Below are 15,207 nucleotides of genomic sequence, written 5' to 3' on the forward strand. Positions count from 1 at the left end.
ATTCTTTGTGTGTGTGTGTGTGTGTGTGTGTGTGTGTGTGTGTGTGTGTGTGTGTGTGTGTGTGTGTGTGTGTGTGTGTGTGTGTGTGTGTGTGTATGTGGGCGCCTGCGTCTGTGTGGTAAGATACATGTAACAAAACTGATCATTTTAAGCATTTTAAAAGGTGCACTTCAGTGGTATGAAGTTTATTCACAGTGTTGCGAGCCACTCCCCCGTAGGAAACCCTGTACCCATTAGCAGTCACACCCTTTCCCTTCTCCCCAGCACCTGGTCACCTCAAATCGACTTTCTGTCTCTGCGGATTTGCCTGTTCTGTACATTTCATAAAAATGGAATCATACAGTCTGTGACCTCTTGTGGCTGGTTTCTTTCACTCAACATAATGTTTTTTTTTTAACCGGTAAGGGAATCGCAACCCTTGGCACCGTGTGGTCCGCACCACGCTCAGCCAGTGAGCGCACCCGGCCATCCCCATATAGGACCCGAGGCCATCCCCATATAGGATCCGAACCCGTGGTCTCGGCGCGACCAGCGCCGCACTCTCCCGAGTGAGCCACGGGGCCAGCTCACTTAACATAATGTTTTTAAGATTCATCCACATTATAGGATCTCTGTAGTTTATTCTTTTATTTTTTTTAATTTTTAAAATTAAAAAAAAATTTTGTGGTGCTAATTTTAAATACAGTTTTATTTAAGACACTGCATTTTCCACCTACAAGACTGTGCCTATAAAGTGGTGTAATGTTACTTGCTTTCCTTGTGCGTATGCTCCATATTCAAGTATGGAGAATGCCTAGTCATTTACTACAGCAGCTCAACTCGCAGTTGTTTTTTTTTTTTGGTTTGGTCCCTTCATTCTTGAACAGCTCTGTGACCTCGAGCAGGTCACTGCCTAGTCACTTAAACACACCAGGAAGTACCAGTCCACTTCTCAGTGGCTACAGAGGCAGGGCTGGTGCCCACAGTGTGGGCCTGGAGTGGGGAGCAGGGATCCTCCAGTATTGGGGGTCCATGCAGGTAGAGATTACTTCCCGGCTTTCTCCACTGCCAGATTCAGAACCAGTTTTATCTAGCTGGTGAAGTTACTTGATTTTCGGCTTTCAAGATTTTGCTCCATTGTCTCTTCTTGTTGTCTTCGTCCCTTTATTTTCATCCATGATAGTCCTCACCAAGGCCTTGCCTTTGCTAGCACCCTCCCCTCAGCCCCCTGGAGTGTGCACTGCAGGGAATATCCTGAGACACATTCTCTTCTGGGCCAGGCACCACCTGGCGGGGATCACATCCCAGAGCAGGACAAACAGACAGGCCCCAGGCCAGGGTGGAGGCTACTGAGGGAGAGATAACAAAGGAGAACCCAGTCACCCAACTGTAATTGAGATAAGGTTGACAATGGGGCACAAGAAGCAGGGGCGGGGCGGGGTGGGGGTGGGGTGGGGTGGGGGTGCTGCTGGAGATGGGGTGGTCGGGGAGGCTCCCAGAAGGCATGTAAGTGGAATTAGGCAGAGGCAGCCTGGAAAGATCCCCAGGCAGGTATAGGCTGGGAGGGAGGGGCAGGGAGTGGAGCATGGAGTTGGGCCACAACACGTGGGCCTGGAGCCAGCTGCGCCTGGAGCCAGCTGCGCAAGGCTTGGAATTTTATCCTCCATGCAGCAGGAAGGCCCCGGGGGTTATAAGCAGGGAAGGACGTGATCCAGTCCATGTTTCAAAGATGATCTCTAGCTGTTGTGTGGAGAGGAGATGGCACATTGGGTGTCCTGGCATCCAAGCTGAGAGAAGAGGGAGACAGTTCAGGTATCCCACCACCCTGGACAGGTGCCCACCGTGCCCTGGGGGAGGCCTCATGTGTCTTTTCTGAACCAGGGGACCACCAGGCAACATAAATGAAAGCTCGTCTAGCTGGGCCCAGCATGACCCATCCCCAAGAATGAATGTTGCGAGACAGCTCAGTACACCACCCCTACCCACCCGGGCCACCGGTCTCCACTGTCTTGTCTGTCTCCGGGGGGAATTAGCTGGTTTGTCTTTTTCTGATCCAGCATCCTGGAGGAGGGGCAGGAGGGCTGTCACTCTTGTGGACGAGGGGCGGGTCCTCAGACAGGAAACCATACGTTGGAAGGCAGTTTCTAGACGGAAGGAGGAACACCCCTTTTTGTGAGGGTCTAAATGTCTGGGTACATCCTGCAGACACCCTGAAAGCTAGCATCTGCCCGCCACAGCTACTGGGAAGCCAGAGCTACTTCTGCATTTATTTTCCTGGTGATGCTCTTACTGGGGACTTGTTTAAATTTTGCAGCCTGACCCTGGGACAGTCAGCAGTGGTGATCTAATGAGCCCCTGCTGTGTGTGAAGCTCTCAGGAGCAAGACCTAGCCTTGGGGGGCTTACATTTGGGGGTGCGTGGTAAGACCACTGATGGCTGGGAGGACAACAAGGGCTAGGACAGGGAACTGAGCTGGTTAGGGAGGTCAGAAGGGCTCCCTGGAGGAGGTGACCTGTGAGTTGAGCCAAAGGACTGGTGGACACAATTGGGACCACACGGCCTGGTGGGAGCAGCACTCTCTGGGCAACGCCAGGTAGAGAGGGGTCCCCCAAAGTGGGGAATCTTGAGGCAGGCTTGGGGCTGAAAGACCATTCCTCTCCCATGTGGAGACTTCCTTCAGCCACCTTTTAGGCCTTGGTCTGGGTCCTGTCCCAGCTGGTCCTCCCACGTGCCTGTGGCTGCTTGAGGGAGTCACCCTGGGAGGTCCCACACTTATGCCGGGCCTGCTGCCTTCTCTCAATTCCTCTTAGAGAGGTTCTTAAGAGAGAGTGAAAAACATGGGGCTGGCCGGTCAGCTAAGTTGGTTAGAGCTTGGTGCTGATAACACCAAGGTCCCGGGGTCAAGGCCAGCCACAAGAAAAAAAAAAAAAATGTTCCTGAGGATATTTAAATAAGGGGAGAGGCCTACTGGGCAGCAAGGGGTGTGGCCTGATGCTTCCCCTCCCCAATCTTATCTTGATGACTCCAGCCTGGACTGTGTTTGCTCAACTGCATAGGGAGGGTTGCGGGCTGCAAGGCTGGAGTTGGGGCTGACATAACTGTGACACAGGGACCTGACCAAACAGGAATCTGTGGGATGAGGACTCCTTAGGGCGGCCTTCCCCAGGAGGGGGAGTCACCCATGCTGGCCCTGGCACCCTAGCATTCAGAACTTTGTCAGCAGCAGCCGAGGAGGCCAGGAGGCTGGCTCCCCCGCACTGGGAAGGTGAGGAATGCAAAGGAAACAAAATCTGTAGAACAAAGGCCCACGAGTGACGCTTCTGTGTGCTGCAGCTCCTTGTTCTTTGTCGTTCAGTTATCTCTTATTTTCTGAACAGCTTTATTGAGATATAATTCACATACCATGCAATTTACCCGTGTAAAGTGTGCAATGCAGTTTTTAGTATAGTCAGAGTTGTGTAACCATCACCACACTTGATCTCATCACCTCAAAAAGAAACCCTGTCCCCACTAGCGTCACTCCCTGTTCCCCTCTCCTCTCAGGCCTTGGCAACCCACAATTTCCATTTCTACACATTGCCTGTTCTGGACTTTTCATATATATGGAATCAGATAGTATGTGTTCTTAGGCTGTTAGCTCAGTCGGTTACAGCTCAGCCTTATAACACCAAGGTCACGGGCTCGGATCCCTGTAGTGGCCAGCAAAAAAAAAGTTTTTTGTCACTGGCTTCTTTCATTTAACATAATCCATGTTGTCACATGTTTCAGACTTCACTCCTTTTTATGGCTGAATCATATTCCAGCATATGGATATACCACATCTTGTTTAACAGTTCATCAGATGGTAGACATTACGTTTATTCTACTTTTTTGGCTATTATCAATAACGCCTCTAGGAACATTTGCATACAAATTTTTGTGCATACACACATACAGCCTTTTAGGGTGTATTTCTAGGAGTGGAATTTCTGGGTCAAACGGTAGTTCTATGTTTAACTTTTTGAGGAACGGTCAGATTGTTTTCCAAAGCAGCTGCAGCATTTTACAATCCCACCTGCAGTGGGTTCCGGTTTCTCCAGATCCTCAACAACACTTGTTGTCATGTCTTTTTTTTTTTTTTTTTTTTTAAAAGATGACCGGTAAGGGGATCTTAACACTTGACTTCGTGTTGTCAGCACCACGCTCACCCAGTGAGCGAACCGGCCATCCCTATATGGGATCCGAACCCGTGGCCTTGGTGTTATCAGCACCACACTCTCCCGAGTGAGCCACGGGCCGGCCCTGTCATGTCTTTTTTTTTTTTTTTTTTTTTTTTTTTTTTTTTAATATACATAATTTTATTACAAAACTTTTTTAAAAAAACACAAAATGCAATGTCCTAAAAAACCCAAAACGTACTACAATACTAATTCCTATGAGTTTGCTGTGCTACCATACACAAGAAATTAAACCATTAAATATTTAGGAACATTCAACATCAGAAGCTTTAAAATCTAACTGTATGAAGTACCCCCTCAAAAAGCTACAACCTGCATTTTTAAAAAAGTATTTTCTCTACAAAGAATCTTATCAGCTATACAAAAATCTGTACAATTTTTATACTGAAGCTAATATTGAGCTGCACTTGAATTCACATTCTTAGCAAAACAATTGCCTGAGCGCACACACACACACTCCACACCCATCATTACAGGATAGCCATTTATTCTTCATCTTCATCCTCTTCCTCCTCATCATCATCATCTTCCTCTTCCTCCTCATCTTCTGGTTCATTCTTCTTCTTTGAGCCTGTTGGCCTGCCAGGACCCTTCTTTCCTGCTTCACTTTTGCCCTTGGCACGGTATGCAGCAATATCCTTTTCATATTTCTCCTTTAGTTTAGCTGCTTTCTGTTCATATGGTTGCTTATCTTTTGCTGACTGTTCAGACCACATTTCACCCAATTTTTTTGCAGTATCCCCAATGGATAGGCCTGGGTGTTCACTTTTGATCTTTGGGCGATGTTCAGAGCAAAACAGGAAGAAGGCAGATGGTGGCCTTTTAGGAGCATTGGGATCTTTTTTCTTTCCTTTCTTATCACCTTTGGGAGGAACATAATTTTTCATCTCCCTGTCATAGCGAGCTTTGTCACTTTTTGCCATATCTTCAAACTTCGACTTTTCCTTTGCAGACATGGTCTTCCATCTCTCCGAACATTTCTTGGAGAATTCGGCAAAATTGACGGAAGAGTCTGGGTGTTTCTTCTTGTGCTCTTCCCGGCAGGTCTGCACGAAGAAGGCATACGAGGACATTTTGCCCCTCGGCTTGTTGGGGTCTCCTTTACCCATGGTGACAGACGGTGTCTACCTGGTGCGAGGTTCTCCTCAGAGTCCTACAGATTGGCCGAACCCAACAGAGACGCTTCCTCCCAAGGCTCCGGCGTGAACTGGTTTATCCTGTCATGTCTTTTTGATGACAGCCATCTGACGGGGCCTGATTTGGCATTTCTTTGCAGTTTTGATTTTCATTTCTTTGATGGCTAATATTGAGCACCTTTTCATGTGCTTATTGGTTATTCGTCTATCTTCTTGGAGAAATGTCTATTTAGATACTTTACTCTTTTAAAACTGAGTTGTCTTTTTATTATTGAGTTATGAGAGTTCTTTGTACATTCTAGATAAAGTCTCTTACCAGACATATGATTTGCAAATATTGTGCCCTTTTATGGGGACTATCATTTCACTTTCTCGATGATATTGTTGGCTGTACAAGTTTTAATTTTTATGAATTCCAATGTATCTATTTTTTTTGTTGTTCTTTACGCTTTTGGTGTTTTTGTTTTTTCTTTTTCTTTTTCGTTTGCTTTTTTTGTGTGTGTGTGCTCTTGCCATTGTAATTAAGAGGACTTTGCCTAACTCAAAGTCATAAAGATTTACTCCTATCTTTTCTTCTAAGATTTTATAGTTTTAGCTATGGCTATTTGGTCTGTGATCTATTTGAAGTTATTTGTTGAGTTACTAACACATTAAATACATGATCTAGTGGTGGGTCTAATATCTTCTGTTATTATTATTTTTTTTGGCAGCTGGCTGGTTCAGGGATCTGAACCCATGACCTTGGTATTATAAGGCTGCCCTCTAACCAACTGAGCTAACCGCCCAGGCTGTTATTTTATTTTTTAAAAAATTTTTATTGGTGGCTGGCCGGTACAGAGATTGAACCTTGGACCTTGCTGTTATCAGCACCATGCTCTAACCAACTGAGCGAAACAGTCAGCCCCATGTTTTGTTTTTCTTCTGTGATTTTTTTTTTTGTTGGTGATACTGTGTTTTTTTGTTTATTTTTTTCTGTGATTTTAGAGATGAGTATAAATGCTGTTCTGAGATAGCTCCAACAACTGTAGTGTGATGAGATAGTATCATGATTTCTATGGGTGACAGAGTCACAGGCACTGCAGAAACCACCTACATTCATAATTGAAGAAAATGCTAGATTCCAGTTAAAGGTTAATTTAAATAAAGCTGTAATTACCCTCTCAGGTTCATGGACCCCTGAATTCTATCCACAGATCCCAGGGATGGCTACAATTCCTGCCGGAAGTCTCAGTCTCCAAATAGTCTTTTGGGGGTTTGAACCCTCTTAGGACTGGCTTCAGGGCTCTGTTTTCCTGCCACTCCTCAGTCCCAGCCCATACCCTGCCTGGCTCCATCCTTGGCGAGGCTACTCCTTACCAAGCAGAATTGTTTAACAAGCCATCTAATATAAAATAATAATAATAATATTAGCAGGAATGAGAATTATAAACACTCCACGTATTTTGCACATATTAGCCCATTGCCCTCCCAGCATTCCTAGGTGTGGCTCTGGTGTTGAGCAGGAGGCTGCAGAGCTTGGGGCTCAGATGTGTCTCCCCACCTCAGTTTCCTTAACTACAAGGCAGAGATGAGAAGGTCGTAACTATTTAAGTGAGAGCAGAACCTGGCACCCAGTTGCATCCTAAAGACATTAGCTATTATTAAGCCTTTTTCCTTTTTCAGATGAGGGGAAGGTGCTATTTCCTTTACCTACATACTCTTGCCCCTCTTCTGTACCAGGTGAATGCCTAGTTATCTGTCATCCTTCAGGACTCTAAGTTAGAAACTCAAATTGATTGATCAAATTGAAGGCCAGGATTTCAGGCCTGGTTTGGCGGGGCAGGGAGTGGGGAAGGTTCAAATGAACCTATCAGGTCTCAGTCTCCTTCTCCCCAACTCAACTCTTTTTCACAGACTAAAGGGGTGGAGAAGGCTCCCTGGAGCAGGGCTCAGACTAGGTGAGATGAGCCAGGTGCCCAGGGTGCCAAATGGAAGAAAGGCCCTCTCCCTTTTTCTTTTATCTTTTTTTTTGGGCAGCTGACCAGTAGGGGGTCTGAACCTTTGGCATTAGTGTTATAACACTGCACTCTAACCAACTGGTCCAGCTGGCCAGCTCCTTGGAAGGCTTCACAGAGCCTTAGACACCTACCTGGGCACCTGGCTTGCCTCACCCTAGTCGGTGCCCTGCCCTGGAGGCTCTAAGCTTTCCTGCTCCTTAGGTCCTGATCTTAGAAAGAGGCTTTTTCCTGTGAGTTCCAGAAAATGGTCCAGAAAGGGCCTCGATTGGCCTGGCTAGGTCATGTGCCCATGCCTGAGCCAATCACTGCAGCCAGGGGGCTGGGGAGCTCTGATCGGCCAGGCCTGGGTCATGTGCTAGTCAGGGATGAGGAAGCCCCAATCCAACCACCAGAAGGAGGATGTTGGGGAGGGGGGTTCCTCTAGAATGATGCTGGGCTGACAAAAACCATAAGGTCCTCTCCACACAATATATCCCAGTGTCTCAGCACTTGTTCAAAGGAACCCTCCCCTCCCTGGGATTGGCTCCTGCACTGTGCATCCACAGCACCCTGTATTCCCTATAATCCATGCATTCATTCACCCATCCGTTCCTCACACAACAAATATTTAATGAGGACCTACTATGTGCCAGGCACAGAGAAGGGAAAAAGGCCGAGGAGGAACCCCAATAAGTACAGTGTGGAAGGGGAGGTTGGGGGCTGCAAAGGAGACTGAGGGGGAGTGGTCTGTGCTGTAGGAGAAGAACCAGGTGAGCAAGGTGTCCTGAGTTTCAGAGAATTGAGGGTTTCCAGAAGGAAGAATGGTCAACTCAGGTGCTGCTGAGAGGCTCAGTGAGACCAAGAAATGACTGCTGGATTGGGCAGCAGGGAGGTTGTGGGTGACCATAGCAAGCAAGAGTTAAAGGGTGGGGACACAGACCTGCTGGGTGGGGTGAGGAGAGCCTGGGAAGGGAGGGAGCACCGGAACTGCGGAGGCAAGTGTAGACACGTCTTTGGAGGAGTGTGTCTGTGGGGGGGGGGGGGTAGAGAAATGTGGAGGAGGCAGGAGGGGGCTTGGGAGCAAGGGAGAAAAGTTTTCCTCCTTTTTTGGAAAATGCTGACCCAGGGCCAGCCCAGAGAGAGGCTGCTGGCACAGGAAAGCAGCGAGGGGAGGGCAGCAGAAGGTGGGTTCTTTTTTTAATTTTTTTAAAAATTAAAAAAAATTTTTTTTAGAAGGTGGGTTCTCGAGACTGGGGTAGGAGGGCCTGAGGAGGTGGGTGTCGGGCAGGGAGATTTGTCAGTTTGGGGACTAGAAGAGGAGCGAGATCCTGCCTGATGGCTTCAGTTTTTCTCACTTAAGAATGAGGGGAGGCCATCGGCTGGGAGGATGGGCAACAGGGCTGTGGGAGTTGTAAGGAGAGGGGAGAAGTGGTGAGATATTAGTTTCAAATGGAGAGAGTCTCACAGCAAGACACGGTAGGGCCACTGGCTATGTGGAGTGCCAGTTTGAGGAGTGAGATCACAAATTCCCAACTGAAGGGTTGTGTGGGGATCCTCCCTCCCCAAGCAATTGGAGGTGGTTTCTTTCAGGTTGGGGGTTCCCTATGGTGGAAGAAGAGAGGGGCTGGGGAGAGGGGGAGGTGGACTCCACAAAAACCCATCAAGTCAGGAGGTAGGTACTATTATATATGCATTTTATGGATGAGGAAGCTGAGAGGTTGCAGGACAATGTAATAATATCCAGGGAGCATTGAGGTCAGACAAACCAGAACAGGGTCTGGCACTTGTTAGGTGTTAATATTTGTTGAAAAAATGAATGGTTGGAAGGTGCAGAGATGCACCCATATTGGTAACCAAGCCAGGAAGTGGCCCCAACCCGGGGGTTGGTGGACGGGGAGGCTGACCTTGTGTGCCCTGCCGTCCCTGCTGCCCAAATAAATGACTCAGTATCATCGGCGTGTCCTTGTAGGTTAACCGTTCCAGAGTCTGGTGGTAGAACTTCGTAGACACCAAGCGAGTAGGATAAAGTGCTCTTAACCTCATTCTTCACGGAGGGTTCACCCCCGGATGAGTCACAGGCCTCAGCCAGGCGGCCCAGCCCGGGAATGCCACCCCTGGTTCCTAACCCTTGGCTTTGCTGTCTGCACTCTGCCCAGGCCAGCTGTATCCTGTGGCCCACACCTGCAGCGCCGGCTCTCCAAGGAGAGGGGCTCTTAGAGCGAGACCCTGAACCTGGTGGGGGCAGGGCTCCTCCTAAGGGAGGGATCCCAGCCCCGTTTCTTCAAAGGCCATTTAAGCAGAAGTGAATGCGGTCATTTCAATGAAGTTAATAATGATGGTTCATGCTGCAGAAAACGTGGAAGAGAAAATCCTGCTTAATTTACTCAGGCTTTAAAACCATGAAACTCCCGATTTCTCCCTGTAGCTATTTATATCCCTAGCTGGTGTAAACTGTCCCCATATTAAGCTCAGGTCTGAAGTAACTTAAAGGAAAAATAGCCATCCCCTGCTTAAGAGAAAGAAAAGAAAAGAAGGATTTCACGTATAGACCTTCCCTGGTCTAATCACGAACAGCGCGTAGTTTCGGGGGTTGGTGGGGGTGGGGCAGACGCCGACCTCCAGGACAGTCACTCACTGCCCCCCACTCCCTTACACGGCTGCAAAGCAGCCCCCGGGCCGGCCAGTGGTCACTCCCCAGGGCAGGGTCTCAGCCGACCCCCACCCCACCCGTGCCCGAGCTACCCCCGGCGGGGGCGGCCGGGGGGAGGGGGAGGCAGGGCCGGCAGCAGATCCGGAAAAGTGGCTCTTGCCTCGGAGGAAGTTGACCCTCCTCCCCTACCAAGGGCTTGGGATGAAAATAGCTTCTTCCTCTTTACCCTTCCTGGCCCCCAGCCCATTTCTGTGAGGTGCCCTCCCACCGCGCCCCGGGACCATTCGGCCCCTTCGCGAATCTCCGGACGCCCATCCAGGATGGCTCGGGCCGTCCCCGGCGCCCGGGACTCTGCGTCCGGGCGGGGGTCGCCGGGGACCCCCTCCTCCGGCCTCGGCAGGGACTGCGCGCCCGGCAACTCGGGCAGTTCCGGCGACTTCCAACCTCCCCCCACCCAATTAGTGGAAAGCACCCCAGACCCCCACAAGCTCCACGCTGCTTCCTTCCCTCCAGGGAAGGCTGTCACCTGGGAACCCCGTCCCCTTGCACCCTGGCTCCCCCGGCCCTCATATGCCCCCAGACCCCTTGGAAAAGGCGGGGGCGCAATTAGTTTCTTCCAATTAGTTTCTCGTCTTTGTATAGAAGCCATTCAAACTGTGGCATGTACTCCTCCGCGCGAGGGGGAAAGTAGTCCCGACCTCGCATCCGATCTCTGTTCTCGCGTCGGGCATATTTTACTTTTGGAAGCCGAAGGGACTCTCAGGGAGGTCCTTCGGGGAGGGTGGGGGCAGGGGCGGCGGGGGGCCTGCGCAGGTGCGAGGTGGGGGCCGCGGCAGAGGGGAGGGGGCGGGGAGGGCAGCGAACTCCTCGCTATTGCCTAGAGAGATGGATCATGGGGCGTAGAGAGATTGCAAACCTCAAACCACGTACAGTGGGCGATACGCGTCAACCGAACCTGGCCAACGGAAGCCCGGAGCCGCCCCCTCCCCGCTGTCCCGCCCCGCTCCCCCGGACGGACGGGCGCGCGGAGCCAACCCCGCCGCCGCTCGCCGTCCGAATCCCACAACAGCCAATGGGAGAGCGAGGGGGCGGGGCATCCGCGCGCCGAGTTAGGCTGCGCGCGGCCCTCCCCTCGGCCCCCCAGGCCCCGCCCCCCACCCCTCCCGCCCGATGCTCCCGGAGTAGTTAGTGCCAGTGAAGTGCGGGCGGCGATGAGAGCGAAAGTTGCGCCCCGCTTGGCGCTGGGGGCTTGAAGCGGCTCCGCGCTCCGCCCGTCTGGGCCTCCCCTCCCGCTCCAATTAGGGCCCGAGGGCTCCCGCCGGCGCGCGCCCGGCCCCGCGCCCACCCCGCGCCCCCTCCCCCGGCCCGGCGCTCCCTCCTCAGGAGCCTCGGGTCCCCGCCACTTTCGCCCGCCCGGGCCCCCGCCGATGCCGGCCATGGTGGAGAAGGGCCCCGAGGTCTCAGGGAAAAGGAGAGGGAGGAACAACGCGGCAGCCTCGGCCGCCGCTGCCGCCGCCTCCGCCTCCGCCGCCGCCTCCGCCTCCGCCTCGGCCGCCGCCGCCCCCAATAATGGCCAGAATAAAACTTTGGCGGCGGCGGCGCCCAATGGCAACAGCAGCAGCAACTCCTGGGAGGAGGGCAGCTCGGGCTCGTCGAGCGACGAGGAGCACGGTAGGTGGCAGCCGCCCCGCGCGCCCGCGCCCCGCGCCCCCGCGCCCCTGACCGCCGTGCTCTGCTTCCCCCGCAGGTGGCGGCGGCATGAGGGTCGGACCCCAGTACCAGGCGGTGGTACCCGACTTCGACCCCGGTGAGTAGTGCCCCGGGCCGGGGCCGCGCGCCGAGCCCGGGCCAGCCGGCGGAGGGGACTCGCGGGAGCCCCCGTCCCCCGCGAGCCCGAGGGGGCGGGAGCCCGTGGACAACTTTCTTTTTGTGTGTGTGTTCGCCCTGCCGTCCCCGGGGAGAACAGCGGGGCGAGACGACGAGGCACACGCACACGCGTGTCCTGCAAACGTGCCTCTGCACACGGGGGAGGCCCGCGTCGCCCCCGGTCGGGCCGGCGCGGCTGCCCCTGCGCCTCCGAGGACTGGGGGCGACCGCACCTGGCCCGGGGGCGCCGGGGGTTTCCGCGTCCAGGTGAGCTGCACCTCGGCCGGGGAACGCCGGGGAGTTAGCGTTCTCCGAGCGCCCCGGACTTGGGAGGTCCACAGAGACCCCTCTCTCAGGACCCCTACCAGATGTTGCCCGCATCCCTTTTCTTCCTGCCGGCAGCTGTCTCTGGCCGGCTCCTGACTCCCCTTCCATACAGAGGGGAGCAGAATAACGACTCCCAAAACCAGTCCATAAAGGAAGTGTGCTTTCCAGAGGGCGCCCGCTGGGGCAGAGAGGCTCGCTGTGGCAGTTTGATTCTAGGACCTATTTGGAGGAAGGGGTTATGGAAGGACAGAACCATCAGAATCTCTAGCCTAACAAATGATTTCTACCTACGAGAAATCACTACACCCTGTAATGGAACATTTACTTCCCTTGCTGCTGTTTTGTGTGGAAGCAAATTTAAAGTGGTACCCAAAAAAAGCCAGTCAGACAAAGGAATTCGTCAGATTTTAATGTGTGAGATTCTAGCGCGTCTCTGTATGAGACTGTCGTTAAAGGTTGTTGGTATAGAAAATGTTTGAAAGGACGTGGGTTTTGTTTCAGAAGTTAAATTCACAAGAGATTCCTGTAAAGCTAGCGTTAACAACTGGAGGTTCTCTGTGTAGGTTATACCACTAGTTTATTTGAAAAAATAAATGCATAAATGCTTTTTCTTGGAAGCAAGACTGCAGAAAATTGCAAGGATCTAGTCCTTGAAGAAGGCGGTTACTCTTGAGCTCTTTTATGGTACTAAACTCTGGTGTACTTTGAAGTGAAAATATGTAGAGATCCCTTAGTGAGCACTTGGGTGCTCTAGAAATAAATGACTTACCTCAAATTTGCCTTCTAAATTTTAGTTTGTTAATTTAAATCTCTTTAAGTTTATGTAGTTTAACGTCCAGGTTTGTATTTTTTTTAAAACCCATGTTAGTGTTTTTGATAGTTTCCCCTTCCCCCACATCTTTTTTTTTGGTAGTCACTTCTCATTTATGAGAGCCACAGGACAGAACTAGGAGGCCAGGCTGCTTCTCTTGTATGCGTTGCTCCTCCGTTCCTTGGTCGGCCACCAGGGGAAGCATACTGTTTTTTGGTTACAGTTGACCCTATCTTCGTTTTGTAGGTCAAGCCTATCTTTGGTTTAATACACAGAAGATAAAGCTTGTTCTCACCAAGTTTTCCCTACATATTATTTTTAAAAATCAACTTGTACAGACCTTTGAGTAAGTTACTTTGGTTTTGAAACATTTTTGTTACATTAACTTTGAAAGCTTTATTTAAATATGTTGGACTTGAGGAAGGAAAAGGACATTTGATGGCAACAACAGGAATTACATTTATTTTTTCTTTTCTTTTTTTTTTTTAAAGATGACCAGTAAGGGGATCTTAACCCTTGACTTGGTGTTGTCAGCACCACGCTCACCCAGTGAGCGAACCGGCCATCCCTAATATGGGATCCAAACCAGTGGCCTTGGTGTTATCAGCACCACACTCTCCCGAGTGAGCCACAGGCTGGCCCAGGAATTAGATTTCTGATATTCATGTAAATACTGATGTCTTAGCTCTGCCTGACTTCCCTGGAGTTGTAGTCTTCTTTGAAAGAACACATATAATAGGATCATATTTTGAACTGTCCTTCCTTGTACTTTTTGATGGAATAAGTACAAGCATAAAACCTGCTAAAGACCTACCATTCTAAAAAGTAAAGCATTGTAAATGTTTTGCTCCGTAGTCTTACTGCCAGTTGATTTTGTCTTGATATTACATTTCCAAATTTCCTATTTTTTTTTTTTTTCGGCTGGTAACCCTCGGCACGGTATGGTCTGCACCACGCTCAGCCAGTGAGTGCACCGGCCATCCCTATCCGAACCCGCGTCGCACTCTCCCAAGTGAGACATGGGGCTGGTGCTCCGAATTTCCTGTTTTGTGTTTGTTTTAATCTGGAAAAGAATCTCATTGGTATGATATAATTTCAAACCCTGTTTTGCCAGTCTGAGCAGTGGGATACATTTCTAGAGGGGCTGAAAATTGTGAGATTTTAGTGTTTTTTTGAAAATTACTATTTCCTAGTGGTTTTCTTTTTTTTTTTTTTTTTTTTTTTTTTTTTTTTTTTTAAAAAGATGACCGGTAAGGGGATCTCAACCCTTGGCTTGGTGTTGTCAGCACCACGCTCAGCCAGTGAGCAAACCGGCCATCCCTATATAGGATCCGAACCCGTGGCCTTGGTGTTATCAGCACCGCACTCTACCGAGTGAGCCACAGGCCGGCCTCCTAGTGGTTTTCTTATGTGTGTTCTCATTTAACTTAAAATCTAAGGAAGGAGAAACTTCCATTTTGGAATATAAATGGTACAGCATATTTGTTTCTTGGCAAAAACTTATTTATTTATTTATTTTTTTTTTAGGTCTTTAGACTTAAGGCAGGTTCTTTCTATGAGTACAAGTTATTATATGGAATTGAGAGTGTGATTGTTACAACTTTTTCTTTCTACCTGCCTGAGTTTCTTGAGTGAGTCTTTTGTTCTTTTTTTACCAGAATTTGGACTGGTAGACATGAAACTTATAAAAAAAAAATTTTTTTTTTTTACTCTGACTGATATAAGGGATGGAACCCTGGACCTTGGTGTTATGAGCACCACGCTCTAACCAAGTGAGCTAACCCACCAGCCTAACTTTTTTTTCCTTTTAACTATCTATGGTAAAGGTGTGTGAGTGGGTGAAGTCTATTTTCTTTTCTTTCTTTTTAATTTGAACCTATTTCGCTTTAAAAGCAAATGGTTGGAGCTAAGACTACCTGATATTCCCTATATAGTCCAAGGAAGATTAAATTCTGCCTTCCTTCACAAAAGGTGAATGAAGATAGATCAGTGATAGGGTAGATCACTGTAGTCCTAAAATGCTGATTCAGTTCTTATAATCTATTTAAGACTTAGACTAGATCAGTGGAATATGGCATAGCTTGGTAATTAAAATACTACCTCTGTTTACAGTAAAAAAAAAAGTTTTACCAACTAGAGTTAAAAGAAAAACCAGAGTGCAGCCCTACATCTTTAATTCAGGCTTTGTTCTCACATGTGGTTAGTTCTTTCCTACGCCAGCAAATTGTTCTCTGGTTTGTTCTTT

The 15,207-nt window shown here is 49.6% G+C and overlaps 2 protein-coding genes across 2 annotated transcripts in view; one reads left to right on the forward strand and one right to left on the reverse strand.

The window, feature by feature from the left end:
- Window positions 1–4,506: 4,506 nt before the first annotated feature.
- On the reverse strand, window positions 4,507–5,392 carry LOC134373409 (high mobility group protein B2). The gene has a single exon (XM_063091198.1). The coding sequence runs from the start codon at window positions 5,303–5,305 to the stop codon at window positions 4,682–4,684; it is 624 nt and encodes a 207-aa protein (XP_062947268.1). The 5' UTR covers window positions 5,306–5,392; the 3' UTR covers window positions 4,507–4,681.
- Window positions 5,393–11,162: 5,770 nt separating this feature from the next.
- The window catches only part of RCOR1 (REST corepressor 1), a 121,983-nt gene continuing 117,938 nt past the window's right edge, over window positions 11,163–15,207 (forward strand). Inside the window, exons 1-2 of the mRNA XM_063090932.1 lie at window positions 11,163–11,629; window positions 11,706–11,765. Coding sequence (XP_062947002.1) covers window positions 11,386–11,629; window positions 11,706–11,765 — 304 coding nt within the window. The 5' untranslated portion in view covers window positions 11,163–11,385. The remainder of the gene's footprint in view (window positions 11,630–11,705; window positions 11,766–15,207) is intronic.

This window comes from Cynocephalus volans, chromosome 3, assembly GCF_027409185.1.
Source record: "Cynocephalus volans isolate mCynVol1 chromosome 3, mCynVol1.pri, whole genome shotgun sequence".
In the NCBI taxonomy this organism is placed as follows: Eukaryota; Metazoa; Chordata; class Mammalia; order Dermoptera; family Cynocephalidae; genus Cynocephalus; species Cynocephalus volans.

Coding starts and splice junctions, on each gene's coding strand:
- LOC134373409 (XM_063091198.1), bottom strand. CDS start 5,305: ATGGGTAAAGGAGACCCCAACAAGCCGAGGGGCAAAATGTCCTCGTAT.